Here is a 20,202-nt window from a genome sequence, read left to right as displayed (position 1 = left end):
AAATAGAGCTTTTCTTCAAGCTTTCTTTTATTCCCCCCAATGAAATTGTGCTTATTAACCAACATTGTTGGCAGTTTGATTGGTACCCGGGGTTAACTTGCCTGCTTTGTTACTTGGCTGGCTTGCTTCTCTGTAAAGTGCCGGTGCTGGCTGATTCTGTGAAATAGCTCTCCCCCTTCCATCATCTCCATTACAATTAAGAGTCGAGCCCTGTTTGAAAGCATTTGATTTTGTTAAGTTAAAAAAAAAAAAAAAAAAAAAAAAAAAACCTGAAACATCAAATAGCTAACCTAAAGATACCTCATCTACAAAGTGTGTAACTACTTCCTAAGTCTAGCCCCTTGGAGTTGGACCCCTTGTCACTACCAACTGGATGCTACAGACAAGGAATATCCTTTACTTAGAACTTTCTAAGAAGCTAAAATGGAAATAAAATAAGTTTTGAAGACAATGATCCTCTTGAAGATACTGTACTTAGTTATTACTAGATGTTAAAGAGGAGTGATCTTTTAAGTGATGTTTTGTACTGCATTTAGGGCAGCTAGATGGAAAGTATATTGAAAACGGAATACAGCTGTACAGGATATGAATCTCAAGTCAGCTGGCTGGTGTTGGGCTAGCCTGGTTATTCACTCTCATTCTGCATCTGTCTGTTTCTGTGTCTATGTCTGTGTGTCTCTCTCCACTCCTTCCCCCACTACACTAGTTTTCCATGTGAGCCACAGCATACCCAGCAAGACAGCCGGACAGGGTTACACAGCTACTAAAGAAAAGCAAAAATTTTCATGTTGTTAAGAAAAAATCGTAATTCTGGTTATCATTCTTTTATACAAATGCTTCCAGTTTCTATCCAAATGCTTTCACCAACAGAGCACAGTTGTAAGAAACAGTCATTTGATTTCCCATTTGTTTTTACAAATCCATCTTCTTTTTTCCACCCAAAGACTCCTACCCATCCCCTTCAAATCCTAGCACCCACATTACCACTCTGTGAGATACCTTGTCTCCCCAGCCTACAGTGAGCAGCTCTCCTCTCCTTTATAAGCTCAAGATATTTTATGGATGCCTCTCCTTGCTGCCTATCACATTGCTATGATGATAGATTTACATCTCAGTCTCCAATAGAAATCATACCTTATTTAACCTTGAATTACTCCCTGGAATGCCACCCATTTGGCAGCTAAAAAAATAATATTGATTTCCTCCTTTAAAAGGGACGTCAGGGGATCCCTGGTGGCGCAGCGGTTTAGCGGCTGCCTTTGGCCCAGGGCGCGATCCTGGAGACCCGGGATCGAATCCCACATCGGGCTCCCGGTGCATGGAGCCTGCTTCTCCCTCTGCCTGTGTCTCTGCCTCTCTCTCTCTCTCTGTGTGACTATCATAAATAAATTAATAAATAAATAAATAAATAAATAAAAGGGACGTCAGGCTAAATAAGGGCTTTTTGCCATATCAACGTAAGCCAGTGCCTAATAATATTTGGTCCCCTTTCACTAATTTGAAATAGAATCTGTTTTAATTCCACATTACATACTTTTCTTTTCTTTAAAGAGAAAGTAATCACAATAATCAGGGTCCCAGAGAGTATATGGGGCATAGCTGAAACAAGACTGGCAATGAGTGGGTAACTATTGAGGTTCAGTGATGGGTACCTGAGAATTCATTTCATAATTCTGTCTGCTTTTACAAATGTTTGAGACTTTCCAAAATCAAAAGAAGAGAGAAAGAGGGAGGGAGGCAGGGAGGGAAGGAGGGATGGTGAGAAAAGGGGGTGGGGAAAAGAGCACAAAAGAGAGGAAAACCCCACTATACCTTGGCCTACACGTGGAGAGGTGGAAATGTGGTGCTGACCTCCATGTGGTCTTACCTGGGGCTGGACTCATGAGGAAACTGTACACTGTTAGCAAACACTTCAATAATTTGGACTATATTTGGGTGTGTGGCACACATCATGTGCAGACGTACCTTAAAGAGAACAGATGAAACATTTCACCTCACCGACAGATTTACTTTCTGCTGCCCCCCCCCCATTAGCAAATGAAAAATCTGGCAGATAACTCATTTGTCTCAGAAATTTTCATATACCCCTAAGCAAAAGAATACATTTTCCATTGCACATGTCACTAATATGTCATCACCACACTCAGATGATTTAAAACAAATGTATATTTTTTAGAACTAGAAACATATCCTTACAGCCCTCCTGCACACACTTACAGGACACTAGCCACCATTCTCCGCTCTTCGAGGACCTTGTCCAATAAGTATAAGCTGAGGTAAACCTAAATACTTCAGGGTATAAGAACCACATTAATTAAAGAACAAGAGGTGGTTGAAAGGAAGTAAGATTGACAGGCTTTGGTACTGGTAGATGTGGGACTGCTTTATAATGATAAAGCAATAGGAAAAGGGGTAAATAAAATTCTGTATGCATCTCTATATTCCCTCCTGGAAGCTGCCTTGTAAAAAAAAATAATTCTTAGGCACTTCCAATATTTAGGCAAATCAAGGCAATAAAGGGCCATACCTCATTTCTAGCTTTTGGACGATCAAAAAGAATTTTCAGTGCAAACCGTTCTTGAGTAGATTTCTTTACACAGACTCTAGATTTGGAGGAAAAAAATTCAATCAGAAATCATCTATGTTACAGTGAAAACTAATTTAACAAGTTTGTTCTTTTAGAATTGCACTTCTAATCAAGAATATATCCAGGTGCATCCAAACAAATTTGCCCCTAGAGCTAGCAGGTGGAGAGGCAGAAAAGCCATCTTTACCCACCCACCCTGCACAGGCCTCAGCTCCTGAGCCATGAGGAAGCATCCTGAGGATGGATGGCCAAGAATGGCCTCTACTCACGACAGGTGACTCTCACAGTAGCTCTGCAGTCTCACTATGTATATGTGTGTGTGAGACTTTTTTTTTTTCTTCTTTTTTTTTTAAGAGAGAGAGACGGGACTCCTGGGTGGCTCAGCGGTTGAGAGTCTATCTTTGGCTCAGGGCATGATCCCAGGGTTCTGGGATCGAGTCCCACATTGGGCTCCCTGTGAGGTGCCTGCTTTTCTCTCTCCCTATGTCTCTGCCTTCTGTGTCTCTCATGAATAAATAAATAAAATCTTAAAAAGAGAGAGAGAGAGAGAGAGAGAGAGAATGAGGGGGGGTGGGGCCGCAGAGGGAGGAGAGAATCTTAAGCAGGCTCTATGCCTAGTGCAAGCCCAACACAGGGCTCAATCTCACAACCCTGAGATCATGACCTGAGCTGAAATCGAGAGTCAAACACTTAACCAACTTGGCCACCCAGGTGCCTCAGTCTTGATATCTTAAATGAGTCTATGTCACAGACCATGTGACATAGTGACTCAGTCACTAAAATGTGACTCAGTCACTTAAATATATTTCTAAATGGATGAGAAAAAGCCTAACATTAATACCTCCACTTGTTAAAATTAAAGCTATTTCACAAATCTGGCACAGCTGATGCTTCTAATGTACAATGTTCGTCAAATGGCCCTTTGCAGAGTAATTCTGCCATAGTTTGCATGTGGGTCTCTTACCTAACTGGACCACTAATTCCAGCTCCCAGCTTCTGAGTCCAATTGATATTGTATTCCTCTAAAATAGAGGTTTCCTATTAAAACAAAAAAAGGGAGGGGCAGACAATGATTCTCCAATTAAAAAAACAAATAATTGAGCAGGGTGAGACAACCTTACCACTCAATATCTCATCTTCTAAAAGAAACTGATACTAGGGTTTTGCATTCTTTTGGCTTTATAATTAGGTATTTTGTCTAAATGACTTAGGCACTGTTTTCCAGCACAAGAGAAAGCAAACACTTTTGGAAAAGAAGAAATTCTTCAGCTCATCTACAGGTCCATTTGAGTAGATACTCAGTGTTTTTCGGGGAGGGTACAGAGTGTGAGAGGAAGATATTCTTTTAAAATGCTTCACTACTGAATATTCACTTACTAAAATGGTCAGTATATTTTCTGAGGTTCCAGAAAGACTGGTCTCATACATGCTTCTATGATACTGAGGCCTAAACCCTTGAACAAGCTGATCAAATTATTGGAATAACTAAATGATTTTAATCTTAAAAGTTCAAATAAGGTAGTAGTGAATATAATAAGTTTATCTAATTTTCAAGTGTTGTATTCATTAACTGTATTTTTTATAGTTTTCAATTGTTTATTTACAATTTTAATAGCTTTCAATAGTTCCAGGTATTGTCTCTATGGTTTAGTGGAAGTGTTTATGGAATTCCTGTCTAAACACTGTATGTTGAACTTCTGTTGCCATAGGCTTTCAGGCATGAAAGCCATCCATATATTTAAGTTGTGACAGGCTAAAATTCATTTTTCAGGGTTCCACAGGAAGAAAAGGAAACCAAATGGAGACCTTGAGAAAGTAGGCTGGGACTCATGACACTTTCAAATTGTTTTCCTGCAAAATCTAGTAGAATCCTGATTCCCAGTATATGGGAACAGGATATCTGTCCATGTAACACACACTCATTGAGCAACTGGTGTGTGCCAGACACCAGACTAAGTTCAGAGACAAAAACAGAACTTCTGCTCAATTAATATGCAAAAATACAAAATAAGCTTGGACTGGTCATCATCTCCACTTTTCTGATACCCAGTTCTTGATAAAAGTTCTCATTATATAATAAATGCTCAATAATTGGAATGAAAGACCAGAAAGGTAGACTAAAGCCAAATGAGAGAGGGATATTAATTTGGGAAAGATCAGTAAGATCATTACACAAACTCCCTTCTGAAAAACTGTACTTCAGGGTTAAGGAGCTTGTCAAGGTCACACAGTGAGTTACAAGCACTAGTAAGACTAGAATCTAAGCTTTGGCTTCTTCCCTAGCACCATTCTAGCTATTAAAGGTAACTGCCTTACACTGAAGATTAGGGACAAATCTTGCCCACTCAGGGAGGTCCCAGGCTCTGCCCCAGTCACTACCTCCTAAACAGAATTCAAACCTACCCACTTAACTTGCCTCCTCCTTCATGTTTCCATGAGTAGACTGTTTGAGAAGACAGGAGGAATACAGGATTGGGAAAGAGGGAGTTGGGAGTATAGTCTAAGCTTCATGGTAGAGTAAAATCATTTGCTAGACCTCTCCTTCTTCTCAACTCTAATGAATATGTACATTCATAGGAGATTCAGGAGAAAGAGTTTTTTTCCATGGAATTATCTGTCATAAACAGATCAAGGGACTATTCATTTGCACAGTTCCTGGGATGTGAAAATAACGTTAGACCAAAGTCACTGTGCTGGTGCTTATTCAGATGGTACTTTACCTGATACACAGCCAAGACTATTCAACTGGGAGAGGTTCTGACAAGAGTTTTAACACTTGACTTTACGGGAAGTAAGAGAGGCACTACCAGGCCTCCCTACAGCTCTGATTTCTGAACCCTGTTTTCCTTACACCTCTTGTCCTCTTTTCCAGGTTTAGTTCTCACTTTTGGTGATGGTGCCATAAACATTAACCCGTCTAAGTCTTCAAGAAGCCCAACTGGGGAGGAGAAGTAACACTCTCACATCTGTCAACTCTTCTATGTGTAGATGGCTTATTTTCTCACATATTTTAATGACAAAGGAGAATGTAGGAAGGCATAATTCACTGAAATAAATTATATACTACTTCAAAGGCATCAATGAAAAACACTGAATTCTGCTAAAGAAATATAAATACTACCTTAAATTAATAAGGATATGAATACATGGAATGAAGTAATTCTTCTAAATCCTTCCAAGGGCCAGGAAATCACGACCCACAGACAAAACTATCCATTGTCTGTTTTTGCAAATAATAGGAATATTTGTGACAAATACAAAAAAGGTCCAACTACAGCTGTCGGTAAGACTTATACTTTAGATTCAGACAAGCAAACGAGTTAAAAAGATTTCAACAAATGGTGCTGGGGTAGACTATCCACATGCAAAGAACAAAGGTGGATGCTTAATCCTATATACAAAAACCGAAAATGGATCAAAGACCTTACTGTAAGACCTAAAACAATAAAATTCTCAGAAGAAAACATAAGACACAAGTTTCATAACATTGTATTTGGCAATGATTTCTTGGATAAGACACCAAAGGAACAGGAAATGAAAGAAAAACCAGATAAGATGAAGATGAAAATCTAAAAATTTTGTGCATCATAAAACACTATTAACAGTAAAAAAGGCAACCCACATAATGGGAAGAAAATATTTGCAGATCAAGTATCTAATAAAGGATTAATACCCAGAATATACAAGAATTCCTAAAACTCAACAAAAAAACCCAAACCACCTGATTCAAAACTGGTCAAAGAACTTGAATAGAGGGGCACCTGGGTGGCTCAGTTGGTTGGGCATCTGCTTTCAGCTCAGGTCATGATCTAGCCTGGGATCAAGCCCCGCATCAGGCTCTGTGCTGAGCGGGGAGTCTGTTTCTCCCTCTCCTTCTGCCCCTTCCCTGTTCCTTCTCTCTCTCTTGTTCACTCTCTCTCAAATAAATAAAATCTTAAAAAAAAAAAAAAAACTTGAATAGACATTTCCCCAAAAATATACAAACGCCAATAAACACAGGAAAAGATGTTCAGCATCACTAATCGTGAAGAAAATGCAAATCAGGGATCCCTGGGTGGCGCAGCGGTTTAGCGCCTGCCTTTGGCCCAGGGCGTGATCCTGGAGACCCGGGATCGAATCCCACGTCAGGCTCCCGGTGCATGGAGCCTGCTTCTCCCTCTGCCTATGTCTCTGCCTCTCTCTCTCTCTCTCTGTGTGTGACTATCATAAATAAATGAAAAAAAAAAAAAAAAAAAGAAAATGCAAATCAAAACTCCAATGAGATACAACCTCACACTCATTAGGATAGCTACTATCAAAAAACAAATAAACAGGGATGCCTGAATGGCTCAGTCAGTTAGGAATCAGATTTTGATCTCAGCTTAGGTCTTGATCTCAGTGTTGTGTGTTCAAGGCCCACACTGGGCTCCACCCTGGGTGTGAAGACTGCTTAAAAAACAAACAGAAAATAACAAGTGTTGGTGAGGATATGGAGAAATTGGAACCCTTGTGCACCGCTGGTGGTAATATACAATGGTACATTTCCAATGCCATAGAAAACAGTATGGCAGTTCCTCAAAAAAATTAAAGATAGAATTACCGTATGATTCAGCAATTCTAACTGTGAGTATATACCCCAAAGAACTGAAAGCAGCATCTTTAAGAGATATTTGTAAATCTATATTCATAACAACACTATTCACAATAGCTAAAACATGGAAGGGACCTAAGTGCCTGTATACATATGATGGAATATTATTCAGCCTTAAAAAGTAAGGAAATTCAGAAATATGCTATAATATGGAAGAATCTTGAGAATATTATGCTAAGTGAAATAATTCAGTCACAAAAAGACAAATACTGTATAACTCCATTTTTCTAAGGTGCTTAGAGTAGTCAATATTATAGAGACAGAAAGTAGAAAGGTGGCTGGTAGAGACTCGGGGAAAGGGGCCACGGGAGTTACCATTTAATGGGTACAGAGTTTCAATTTTACAAGACCAAAAAAATTATATGGATGGATGGTGGATGGTTGTGCAACATTATAAATATATTTAATACCAGTGAAGCATACACTTAAAAATGGTTATTTGGGCAGCCCCCGTGGCTCAGCGGTTTAGTGCTGCCTTGCCCAGGGCGTGATCCTAGAGTCACGGGATCGCATCCCACATCGGGCTCCTTGCATGGAGCCTGCTTCTCCCTTTGCCTCTGTCTCTACCTCTCTCTCTCTGTGTGTCTCTCATGAATAAATTTAAAAAATTAAAATTAAAAATAAAAATGGTTAAAATGGTAAATTTTGTTACAAGTAATTTTATTACAACTTATTAAATGGAAAAAGAAGGATCCCTGGGTGGCGCAGCGGTTTAGCGGCTGCCTTTGGCCCAGGGCGCGATCCTGGAGACCCGGGATCGGATCCCACGTCAGGCTCCCGGTGCATGGAGCCTGCTTCTCCCTCTGCCTACGTCTCTGCCTCTCTCTCTCTCTCTCTGTGTGACTATCATAAATAAATTAAAAAATTAAAAATAAAAAAAAATAAATGGAAAAAGAAGAGGATGGAAAAGATATACAATGAGTAACCACAGGAGAGCTGAAGAAACTATACAGACAATACACAAAATAAGACTTTAAAACAAACTGTTGGGACACCTGGGGTGGCTCAGCACTTGAGTGCCTGCCTTCAGCTCAGGGTGTGATCCCAGTCCCGGGATCGAGTCCCACATCGGAGCCTGCTTCTCCCTCTGCCTCTCTCTGTGTATCTCTCATGAATAAATAAATAAAATCTTAAAAAAAAAAAAAAGATGTTAATAGAGAGGCACTTTTTAAAAAGATAAGGTCAATTCACCAGGAAGATATGATTATAAACATATATGCAGGTCCCAAACAACAGAGTTCAAAAATACATGAAGCAAAAATTAACAGAATATAGGAGGAAAATAGATAATTCAAAAATAGTATTTGGGAGCTGCCCAGGCGACTCAGTGGTTTAGCACAGCCTTCAGCCCAGGGCCTGATCCTAGAGACCCAGGATCGAGTCCCACGTCAGGCTCCCTGCATGGAGCCTGCTTCTTCCTCTGCCTGTGTCTCTGCCTCTCTCTCTCTCTGTCTCTCATGAATAAATAAAATCTTTAAAAATAATAATAATAGTTGGAGGAGCACCTGGGTGGCTCAGTCGGTTGTCTGCCTTCCACTCAGGTCAGAATCTCAAAGTCCTGGGATTGAGGCCCACATCCAGCTCCCTGCTCAGCAAGTAGCCTACTTCCCCCTCTCCTTCTGACTGCCACTCTGCCTGCTTGTGCTCTCTAAAAATTAAATAAAATGACAATAATAATAATAATAATAATATTTAATAATATTATTGGAATCCCTAAATAACAATAATTTAATAATGTTATTGATTATAACATTAATATTATAAATGTAATTATTAATATTAATAATATTTAATATTATTGGAATCCTAAATAATTTATTATTATTATTATTATTATTATTATTTAGGGATTCCAATACTGCCACCCTCAATAATAGAAAAGCCAGACAGAAAATCAGCAAGATGTAGAAGATAACACTGTCAACTGTATGTAGAAGATAACATATCAAGATAACATGTCAACTTGACTTGACATCTATAGAACATTATATCGGACAGCCTAGGTGGCTCAGTGGTTTAGCACTGCCTATGGCCCGGGGCGTGATCCTGGAGACCCGGAATCGAGTCCCATGTTGGGTTTCCAGCATGGAGCCTCCTTCTTCCTCTGCCAGTGTCTCTGCCTCTCTCTTACTCTCTCTCTCTCTCATGAATAAATAAGTAAAATCTTAAAATAAAATAAAAAAAAAACACCATATCCAACAACAAAGGAATATACATTCCTCCCAAGTAAATATGGAATATTCTTTAGGATAAACCATATGCCGGATCATAAGTCTCAACAAATTTTTAAAAACTGAAATTATATAAAGTTCTTCAACCACCAATGGAATTAAGCTAGAAATCAACAAAAATGTAAAAATTACATAATACAGGACAGGACACCTGGTGGCTCATGGTGGCTCAGCAGTTGAGCATCTGACTTCAGCTCAAGTCAGGATCCCAGGGTTAAGGGATGGAGTCCTGCACTGGGCTCCCCGCGGGGAGCCAGCTTCTTCCTCTGCTTATGTCTCTGCCTCTCTGTCTCTCTCATGAATAAATAAAAATAAAATCTTTTTTAAAATTGGGTAATACTTCTAAATAACCAATAGGTCAAAGAAGAAACAGGGAAATTATTAACAGAAAATATTTTGATCTGAATGAAAATAAAAACACAATACAGTAGTCCCCCTTGTCTGTCCCAAGACTCCCAGGGGATGCCTGAAACCAGAGAGAGTACCAAATCCTATATATACTGTTTTTCCTATATATACATATCTATGATAAAGAAAGATCACAAATCAATAACGTAAGCTTCTATCTTGAAAAACTAGAAAAAAAAAATACTCAAGGTAAGCAGAAATAATAAACACTAAAGCAGAAATCAATAAAATACAAGACAGAAAACTCAAAACCAAAAGTTGAGTCTTCAAGATAACCAAATTAACAACCTTTGCTAGACTGACAGAAAAAAAGATACAAATTTTTATTAGAAATTAAAGAGGGCAGCCCGGGTGGCTCAGCAGTTTAGCTCCGACTTCAGCCCAGGGCCTGATCTGGGGACCCAGGATTGAGTCCCACATCGGGCTCCCTGCATGGAGCCTGCTTCTCCCTGTCTGTGTCTCTGCCCCCCCCTCCCCCCGTCTCATGAATAAATACATAAAAATCTTAAAAAAAAGAAAGAAAGAAAGAAAGAAAGAAAGAAAGAAAGAAAGAAAGAAATTAATTAATTAATTAGAGAGGGAGCATCACAAGTGACCTTAGAGGAATCAAAGCATTATAAAGGATCACCACAAACAACTTTATGCCAAGAAATTAGACTTCTGGATGAAATGGACAAATTTTAGAAAGACATATAAATGACCAAAACTCATTCATGAAGAAATAGAAAATCTGAGTAAATCTATAGCAAGATACTGAATTAATAACAACAACAACAACAAAAATCTTCCCACAAAGCAAAGCCTAGGCCCACATAGCTTTAGTGGTAAATTCTACCAAATCATTTAAAGTGCAGTTTCTCAAGCTCAGCATCACTGACATTTTGAAGTAGGTAGTTTTTTGTTTGAGGTTGTCCTGTGCATTAAGATGTTCAGGAGCATTCCTGGCCCCTACCTGCACTGAATAACCATGTCTCCAAACATTGCCAAATGTCTTGTGAGAGGCAAAAATTGGCCCCTATTGACAGCTATTGATTTAAAGAAATAATACCAAACCTCCACACAAATTCCAGAAAATAAAGGAGGGTATACTTCCCAACTCATTCTGAGGCAAATATTACCTTCATATCATAGCTAGACAATGGCATCACAAGAAAACTACAGATATATATCTCTCATGAATACAGATGCAAAAATCCTCAGCAAAATTATTAGCAAACTGAATACAGAAACATATAGGAATAATTTTACATCAGACTAAATAGGTTTTATACCAAGAATGCAAGATTGGTTTAATATCTGAAAATCAATTAATGTTACTGTATACCACATTAAGACTAAAGAACAAAAACTATATGATCAACTCAATAGATAAAGAAAAAGCATGTAAAAAAAAAAAAAAAAAAAGAAAAAGCATGTAACAAAAATTCAATTCAACACCTATTCCTGATAAAAACTCTCAGCAAACAAGGAATAGAAAGAAACTCCTCAATTGGACAAAGGACATCTACAAAACCACTTACTTAGTCTTTAATGCTTTCCCCCTGAGATCAGGAACAAGGCAAGATGTCCACTTTTGCCACTTTCACTCAACATTGTACCTGAGGTTCTACCCACGGAATAAGGCAAGAAAACAAAATTAAGAGGATACATCCTGTAAAGGAAGAAGTAAAACGGTATTTATTCACTGAAGACATGATTTTTATATGTAGAAAATCCTAAAGAACCTACAAAACAACAAAAATATCTAGAACTTAGCAAATGTGGTAAGGATGCAAAACATAATATCAAAATACAGAAATGAACTGTATTTCTACACACTAGTGACAAACAACCCAAAAATGAAATTAAACAATTCTTAATAGCATCGTAAGGAGTAAAATATTAAGAATAAATTTAAAGAGTACAAGATCTATATACTAAAAACTACAAATACATTGCTAAGAGAAACAGGAAAGCCCTAACAAAATGGAGAGCTATACCATGTTCATGAATTAGAAGACAATATTGTTAAGATGGCAACTGTCCCCATACTGACCTATAGATTCAATGGAACCCCTGTCAAAATTCCAGCACAGTTTTTGGAGAAATAGACAGCTGATTCTAAAATTTATTTGGAAATACAAAGTACTTGAAGAGCCAATATAATTTTGAAAAAGAGAAACCATGTTTGTTCTCATACTACTCAATTTTGAAAATTTACTATAAAGTTTCAGTCATCAAATTATGATACTAGTATAAGAATAGTCATATTGATCAATAGAACAGAGAATCCAGAAATAAATTCACACTCTTATGATCGACTGATTCTCACAAAAGGTAACAAAGTAATTCAATAGGCAAAAGATGGTGTTTTCAACAAACTGTCCTTGAACAACTGGATATCCATATTAAAGACAAACAAAACCTTAGACCTTTATGTAACACCACATGCAAAAGTTAACTCCAAATGGATATTAGACCTAAATAAAGAACTAAAAACTGCAAAATTTCTACAAGAAAATATAGTTGAAAAATCTTATAATCTGAGCCTAAGCAAAGATTTCTTAGCTATGACACCAGAAGCATAATCCATAAAAGAAAAAGAAAAAAGATCAACTGGACTTCTTCAAAATTAAAACCATTAAAAAGTGATAAGCCACAGACTGGGAAAAACATTTGCAGATCTTATATCCGATAAATCACTTTTATTCAGAGTTTAGAGAGAACCCTTACAACTCAATAAGACAACTCAATTTAAAAATGAGTAAAAGATTTTAATAAATACCAGGAAAAAAAAATACATGAATGGCAAATACATGAAAAGATGCTCAATGGCATTAGAATCAGTTTTTACTCAGAGTATATAAAAAAACTCTTACAACTCAGTAAGACAAATAACCCAACTTAAAAATGGGCAAATGATTCAAATAGACATTTCACCAGAAAAGATACACAAATGGCAAGTAAGCACATGAAAAGTTGCCCAACAATATTACTCCTTAGGGAAATGCACATTAAAACCACAATCAGATAAAACTACACAGCCACTAGGACGGCTAAAATAGAAAGATTAACAATACCAAATATTTGTCAGGAGAAAACAAAAACAAGGGCAGCCTGGGTGGCTCAGCGGTTTGGTGCCTGCCTTCAGCCCAGGGTGTGATCCTGGAGACGCAGGATCGAGTCCCACATCAGGCTCCCTGCGTGGAGCCTGCTTCTCCCTCTGCCTGTGTCTCTGCCTCTGTCTCTCTGTGTCTCTCTCATGAATAAATAAAGAAAATCTTAAAAAAAAAAAAAAAGGAGAAAACAAAAACAAAAGCAAAAAACAAAAGAAAGTCCCCTCAAACACTACTGGTTTGTTTGAATAATGGTAGAACTACTTTGGAAAGTTTTGTAGGTTCTTAAAAAAAATTAAACATAAACTTACTGTAACACCCAGTAATTCCAAACCTAGGTATTTATCCAGGAGAAATTAAATATTTCTATAAAAACTTATACAGTCAAGTTTTTTTTTTACAGTTAAGTTTTATCACTTTGTTTATAATAATTAAAAACTGGAAACATCTAAATGTCCATCAACTGGGGTGAATAAACAATAAAAACATTACTCAATAAAAAATAAAGTCCTAATATATGCACTAACGTAGATGAACCTCAAAGTATTATAAGCAAAAGAAGCCAAACACATATGACTATGTATTATACAATTCCATTAATTTGGAATTTCCAGAGACAAAACTAGTAGCAGAAACCAGATCAGTGATTGTCTGGAGTGGGGAGTGGGAATAAAGGCAGATGACAAAGAAGCAAAAGGAACTTTCTAGGGGGGATGGAAAAAAAATTTTTTAAAGATTTTATCCGTTTATTTATTTAAGACAGAGAGATGGAATGTGAGGGGGAGGGCAGAGAGATAGAGAATCTCAAGCAGGCTCCACGTCCAGCACAGAGACCAATGCGGAGTTCAACCTTACAACTTGAGATCACAACCTGAGCCAAAACCTGGAATAGGATGCCCAGCCCACTGAACCACACAGAAAGAAGCCCAGGATGGAAATATTCTAAAACTGGATTGTGATGATAGTTGCACAACTCTGTATATTTATACACTTATGAGTAAATTTTATGGTATGTAAATTATACTGCAATTTGAAAAGTAGTTTTTAAAACTTAGGAAATGAAGTTTCACTAAGTTCATCAAATATTAAGAACTCTGCCACATACAATAGAAGACGAATATGTAAGACAATCCCTAATCCCAAAATGCTCACTCTCCATGTTTAGCTAAGTGCCTTAGGAATAGTGAAGTCATGGGTCTATGGGAGAAGAGACAGAAATGAGAAGACAGAGCCTATGGTAGTTGCCTTGGCCCTATCCTAATTATTTTAAAGAGTAGTAGGATGAGATGTTAAAGTCTAATCAGGCTGTTCTTAGGTAGTCAGGCAACAGAAGTTTAAATGGGCTGACTAGAGCCCAGGAAAACAGCTTTTCCAGCTGAACTCCAATGGTCTGACTTCTCCATTGGGGGACATCCTCAAGAAAGCAAAACAACGAATACAATACAATGCCACAGAAGTTTTATTTGATGTGATGTGATGTGATGTGATGTGATATGATGTTGGTTTGCTTCCAAGGGAGCACTGCCTATTCAGTACTGGTTGTCAGATCAGATATTTTCAACTCCACTAATTTGTACTGATTGAGCACACCCAAACTAGGAGGAAGCCTCACCTGTCAAGTACATGAAGGAGAGCTAAAAAAAAATTTAAGTAAATCAGATTGGGCAATAGTGACCAAATGAAGAAATTATGACTTTCTTAAATGACTCTCCAGTTGCTATGAGCTAACATTCATCAAGTTCTTATTAAATGTTAGGTATTATTGTAAGCACATTTAGATATATTTGTTCATTAAATCCTCAAAAAACCCTATGAGCTGTGGAGTGTTTTTCTCTCCTTTCTATGAGTGAGGAAACTATGGGGCAAAGAAGTGAAGTGACTTACTCAGGGACACAATTAATGAATGGCAAGGCTGAGATTGTAACCAGAGTCAACCTGGAGAAACTATGGTAACCACAATGTAACATTGCCTCTCAATTTATATATTCACCCACAAAAACTGTCCCTCTTCTGTTCAAAGCTCCCTAGAGTTCCTCTGCTACTCAAAGTCAAAGCCAAAGTTCCTACAATGGTCTACAAGTTCCTATGTGCTCTAGCTTCTCATCACCTCCCTAAAACATAATCTACACGGACCCACTGCATTCACTTTGCTCTTCCTGGATCACACAAGACTTGTACCTACATCAGAGCCTTTGTATCTGCTGTTCCTACTGCCTGTAATTCTCTTCTCTGAGACAGTGGTTTGCTCCCTCATTCTCTTCAGACCTCTGCAATATGTCACCTGTTCAGGGAGGCCTTCCCTGACTCTCTTCCTAAAATAGTACTCATCCTTTTTATACTTAATTATAACCACCTGGCAATGTTTATTACCTAACTCCACCATCTAGAATATAAGCTCCATGAGAGCAGGGACATCTAGGAGTTTGGCTTTGCACCCTCAGTGCCTAAGATAGCACCTGGCAAAACACGGACAATCCCTGAACTTAAAAATCTGCCACATATCCTCTGATCCCAAACCCAGTCATAAAACTTTAGGTAACAATTCATGACCCATACCAATAAAATCCAAACCAAAAGAAAAAAAAAAAGTAGTCTTTTAGAACCTTTCTATTATTTAAAATTTAATCTTCCTTAATATGTAGGTTATATTTTTATGCCTCCTTTAAAAGGTGAAGTTTCTTTGGAATGACTGATGATTTCTATAAACTTTACTATACAAAAAATTGTTAGAAGTGTAACTTCTTAACCATGTCTGGATGGGGAAAATAACCCCAAGTTGCCAAAGGATGCCTGCCCCTCAAGCGAAAATGAAATTCTTAAATGCACTGACTTAATACTGCAAAATGAGTAAATAATACATATCAAATTTCGGGCTCAATTTACATAAGACTCTAATCTGCTAGCTACAGCTAGAAAACTTTCTGTTAGTATAGCTCAAAGTTTGCCTGTTTAAAAAAAAAAAAAAGGCAAAAAAGCAGATTTTTAAAAACTTTTCACTTTATTTGGGTCACTTTGGAACACATATTTGCTTTGTGGTTGTTAACAGAGAAGTCACAGAACACCATTAGCTCTTCCTCAATAAATTAAATGCTCCCTAGGAGAGGAAAAAGGAAAAGGGGAAGGAACATATGCAAAAGTAAGAACACCATTTGCCAAAAGACAGGTTTTGTAAGAAGGCGAACCACTCCCTCTGAAACTGCAGGTTTCCAGGAGGCTGGTTTCAAACGGAAAGCGATGGGTAAAGTCCAACTCTCCACGTACTGCTGCCGATCATCCGGAAACAAATACTGGCGGCACCAGGGGAGTGGAGTGATCGCGAGTGGAGCAGTAGGGTCCCCTCCGGCCCACTCATACCCTATCTCCACGCCACTCACCTTCCGTTTTAGAAGAGCACAAATCACATCCCTGCTTTAACCAAGGAAGTCAGAGGAACTCGGACATCCCTCCCTACACAGACACACACCATTCGCCCCAGGGCTGTAAAACGCAGTCCACCGAATCTGGGAAGACCGAAACCCGGAGTCGCTGGAATCTCTCACTTCAAGTTCTCTCCGCTTTCTGAGGCTGAGCCGAGAGGAATGTCACAGGGACAAAGAGGGGAGGAAGGGGGCATCTCCCCCTTACCTTGATGGCTTTCTCCATGTCGCTCTCCTCGGACATGCTCCGTAGGGCCTCTACGGCCGGGAGCGGCGGGGGCTGCGCAGCTGCCGGGTCCCACCGCAGCCGAGGGAGCAAGGGGCTCGGAGCTCGGGCCCCTGGGCCTCGGGGAGACCGGCAGCAGCCGCCCCCAGGGACCACCGGGGATGGGGGCCCCGGCGCCGGCTCCGCTTCGGCGGGCAGCTCTAGGCTGGCGGCGGCGGCCCCCGGGGACAAGCCTTTGTGCTGGGCCCCGCGCGGCCGCCTCCCGGCTTCATCCCCGGCCGGGGAGGCAGGCGGGTCCCGGGGCAGGGCGAGGCGGGGAGGGTCCCTGTCTAAGGCGCTATGCGCAGGCCTCGCGGGGCCGCCGATTAGGCCCGGGCTCGCCAGGTCCTAATAAGGAACCTGCGCCTCCGTCTCCGCCGCCGGCACCGCTGCGAAGCCGAGGCCGAACCCACCGCCGCTGCTGCTCCCGATGCCGCTTCAGCGCCACACATCGCCGGGACACCCGCGCGGGGCAGCCCCGCCGGCCGCCCGCCCGCCCGCCGGCGCTGTGCGCCGCCTGAGCTCCGGGTCGCCCCTCCTGCCGCCCGACTCCGTGGCCCCACGGCTCCACGCGCCCCTCGCCGCCGTCCGCTGGGGTTTCCGAGCGCCCCCAAACCACGCAGTTGGTTGGCAGGCGGAAGCCAGGGCCTCCTCAGGCTGCGCCACACTCGGGACAGGCCCCGGGGCCCTCCGCAGCGCTGGCGCCGCGCTGATGACGTACTGCGTCTGGCCCCCGGCGGGGCGGGGCGGGGCGGGGCGGGGCGGGGCGGGGCGGGGCGGGGCGGGGCCCCTGACTACCGCTCCCCGGCGCCCGCGGGGTGAGGGCCTCTTTTCTCCTCCAGGGGTCGCGGAAGGAGGTTCCTGCCGCCAGACACACCCGGGGGAGAAGGAGCCGGGGGGTTGCAGCTCGTGATGAGGAAGAGGAAACGGAGGTCCCGGGCGGGTCTAACGGTAAGAGAACAGACTTGTGTGTATTAATAGCAACGATAATTATATATTAGGAGGGTCAATTTTACGTGAGGCTCTTTCCCCCCAGCAGTTTCTTCAAAGTAGGCATTTGGCGCTGCGAGGTAAGCATGTTCTTATTCTCCCGTTCACAGATTAGGTAATTAAGGCTCTGAGAGCCCAACTCAGTTGGGCACAGCTGAGACGTGGTCAAATCAGAGTTGACATCCGCGTTTGTGCTCCTTCCACGACACCAACAACCTGTCCGAGGACCTCGAAGGAGCTTAGGGCAGATCGCCTCTTGGTGGGTCTTCCTTCGTCCAATCCTGTAGTGAGCACCACCGTGTACCAGGCCTACTCAACACGTGGGGAAGAGTAGGACCGGAGTCTGTACCTACTCGGTGGAGCTGGCTTTCAGGAAAGCTAAGATGCAAAAAGGAGGAAACCCAGAGTTTGTAGATGATAAGAAGACCGCGAACAGGATAATGAGGTAAGAGAATAACTGGATGTAGGGACTTTTCAGGGAAGGGCTCCCCGGAGGTAACATTGAAGCGGAGACCTCTGAGGAAAGAGAACGAGCCGACTTTTGGAAATCTGAGGAGGAGATTTCTGGGCGGATGGAACAAAAAAAAAATCTCAAGGTGGAAATAAGCGAAATATGTTCAAGGAGCTGCAAGATGTTCAGTGTAGCTGGAGCAGAGCAAGTAGGAAATAATAACAAAGAATGAGGTTGGAGAGGAGCTGTATCATACACCCTAGGGTCATGGTAATGACTTTAGATTTTATTCTATGTCATTGGAAGGTTTTAAACTAAAGAGTGATGGGATCAGAGTTATGTTTTGAAAGCTCATTCTGCTAGATAGAGAAACATGTGCAACCAAGAGTGGAGACACGGAGAGCTATTAAGAGGCTATTGGAAAAATCCAGATGAGAGGGATGTCTGGGTGGCTCAGCGGTTCAGCGTCTGCCTTTGGCTCAGGGCCTGATCCCAGATTCCTGGGATTGGGTCCCACATCGGGCTCCTTGCATGGAGCCTGCTTCTCCTCTCTCTGCCTGTGTCTCTGCCTCTCTTTCTGTGTCTCTCATGAATAAATTAAAAAAATCCTTTTTTTTTTTTTAAAAAAAAAAGGAAAATCCAGAGGAGAGGTTATTTTGATGCTTGAACTAAGGAAGTGGCAGCAAAGATGGAGTAGAGGGATTTATGAGACGTTTTGGGAGTACAGGTGGCATTATTTCCTGAAGGATTAGATGTGGAAGGTAAGAGAAATGAATCAAGAGTAACTTCCAGGAATCTGGCCTCAGCAATTGGAGGGATGATGGTGCCATTCAGTGAATGAAAGCCTTGATGCAAGTAAAGGTGGGAAATCCAGAACTTTTTTCTGTCGAGGTTAATTTGAGGATTTTGTGCACTATTCCAGAGGATAAGTCAAGTAATTGGATATATGTTGTGGTGCAGACATATTCATCCTCTTTGTTGGCCATTCACCTACAGTACGTTCCTCAGCTCCCTTAAAGTAGGTGTGACCACGTGCCTATGCTCTGGTCAACAGTGCAGTTTCCAGACTCGGCCCAGAAAATTGTCAACAGGTGTACTCTGCCAGCTGGCTGGAAGACGATGAGAACGTTCTAGAGAAGGCAAGGCCTCAAGATAGAAGACTCCTGAGTAGAGGAGAACCTCTGCTCCATTGACCTGTATATCCACCCAGGACTATTGAGGAAAAAAATAAACCTTTATTGCTTTTGAGCTTTTATGTATTTGAGTCTTTTTGTAATAGCTTTGCCTGTGCTGTCTACTACAAATGAGAACAGTGATCCAGCAGTGAACTTTGGGAGAAAATTTCTAAATGAATTGACATTATCCATAACAATTAGGAAATAGAAGGTGACTTGGATGTATCCATTCACTAATTCAGTAATAATTTATCGGGTGTCTCTCTGTGCCAGGCACTGTGTTATATAATAGAAACGCAGTGATGAAGAACTCCTACACTCTGAGTCTGGCAGCTCAACTTACTGATTGTTATCTGCATGTGCTTTCCCTTTACCTAGAAACAATCTCCCCTCCCAGCACACACACACACACACCGCCTAATTTCCACATGTTCTTCAACCACACTCTAAATACCATTTTAGGGGTGCCTGAGTGACTCAGTTGAGTGGCTGACTCTTGGTTTTAGCTCAGGTCATGATCTCAAGGTCATGGGATGGAGCCCTGTGTTAGGCTTGAGATTCTGTCTCCTCTAGCTCACACTTTATCTCAAAAATAAAATCTTTTTTAAAGATTTTAAAAACCAACATTTTATCAGAAAGACATGCCTAGGGCAGCCCAGGTGGCTCAGCAGTTTGGTGCCTGCCTTCAGCCCTGGGCCTGATCATGGAGACCTGGGATCGAGTCCCACGTCAGGCTCCCTGCATGGGGCCTGCTTTTCCCTCTGCCTGTGTCTCTGCCTCTGTGTGTGTGTGTGTGTGTGTGTCTGTCTCATGAATAAATAAATAAAATCTTTAAAAAAAAAAAAACCTGCCTAATTCTTATCCCCAATCTAAGATATTCCTATTGTCTCATAACTTTCTTGTATTTATCACAGTTTTTATTTATATATTGTTTATTATTCTTTAGTGTTCTCT

At 40.9% G+C, this 20,202-nt stretch overlaps 1 protein-coding gene and 1 long non-coding RNA gene across 5 annotated transcripts in view; one reads left to right on the top strand and one right to left on the bottom strand.

Moving 5' to 3' along the window:
• The window catches only part of MAPKAPK5 (MAPK activated protein kinase 5), a 38,984-nt gene extending 21,883 nt beyond the window's left edge, over positions 1–17,101 (bottom strand). For 2 of the 4 annotated variants that reach the window (XM_049101817.1, XM_049101818.1), the window contains exons 1-5: positions 16,576–17,101; positions 3,552–3,625; positions 2,528–2,603; positions 1,868–1,965; positions 98–210 (exon numbers count right to left, since the gene is read on the bottom strand). In XM_049101817.1, coding sequence (XP_048957774.1) covers positions 98–210; positions 1,868–1,965; positions 2,528–2,603; positions 3,552–3,625; positions 16,576–16,611 — 397 coding nt within the window. In that variant the 5' untranslated portion in view covers positions 16,612–17,101. Of the gene's footprint in view, positions 1–97; positions 211–1,867; positions 1,966–2,217; positions 2,242–2,527; positions 2,604–3,551; positions 3,626–11,376; positions 11,508–16,575 lie in introns of those variants that run through there. The other 2 variants (XM_049101819.1, XM_049101820.1) reach the window with 2 other exon arrangements.
• A 228-nt stretch (positions 17,102–17,329) lies between these two features.
• On the top strand, positions 17,330–19,321 carry LOC112676560 (uncharacterized). Its single transcript, XR_003146589.3, has 3 exons — positions 17,330–17,583; positions 17,733–18,067; positions 19,128–19,321. It is a non-coding gene; the product is annotated as an uncharacterized LOC112676560 (long non-coding RNA).
• Positions 19,322–20,202: the final 881 nt, after the last annotated feature.

This window comes from Canis lupus, chromosome 26, assembly GCF_003254725.2.
Source record: "Canis lupus dingo isolate Sandy chromosome 26, ASM325472v2, whole genome shotgun sequence".
In the NCBI taxonomy this organism is placed as follows: domain Eukaryota; kingdom Metazoa; phylum Chordata; class Mammalia; order Carnivora; family Canidae; genus Canis; species Canis lupus.
Note: the sequence above shows the minus strand (reverse complement) of the source record. Positions and strands in the feature narration are given on the sequence as shown.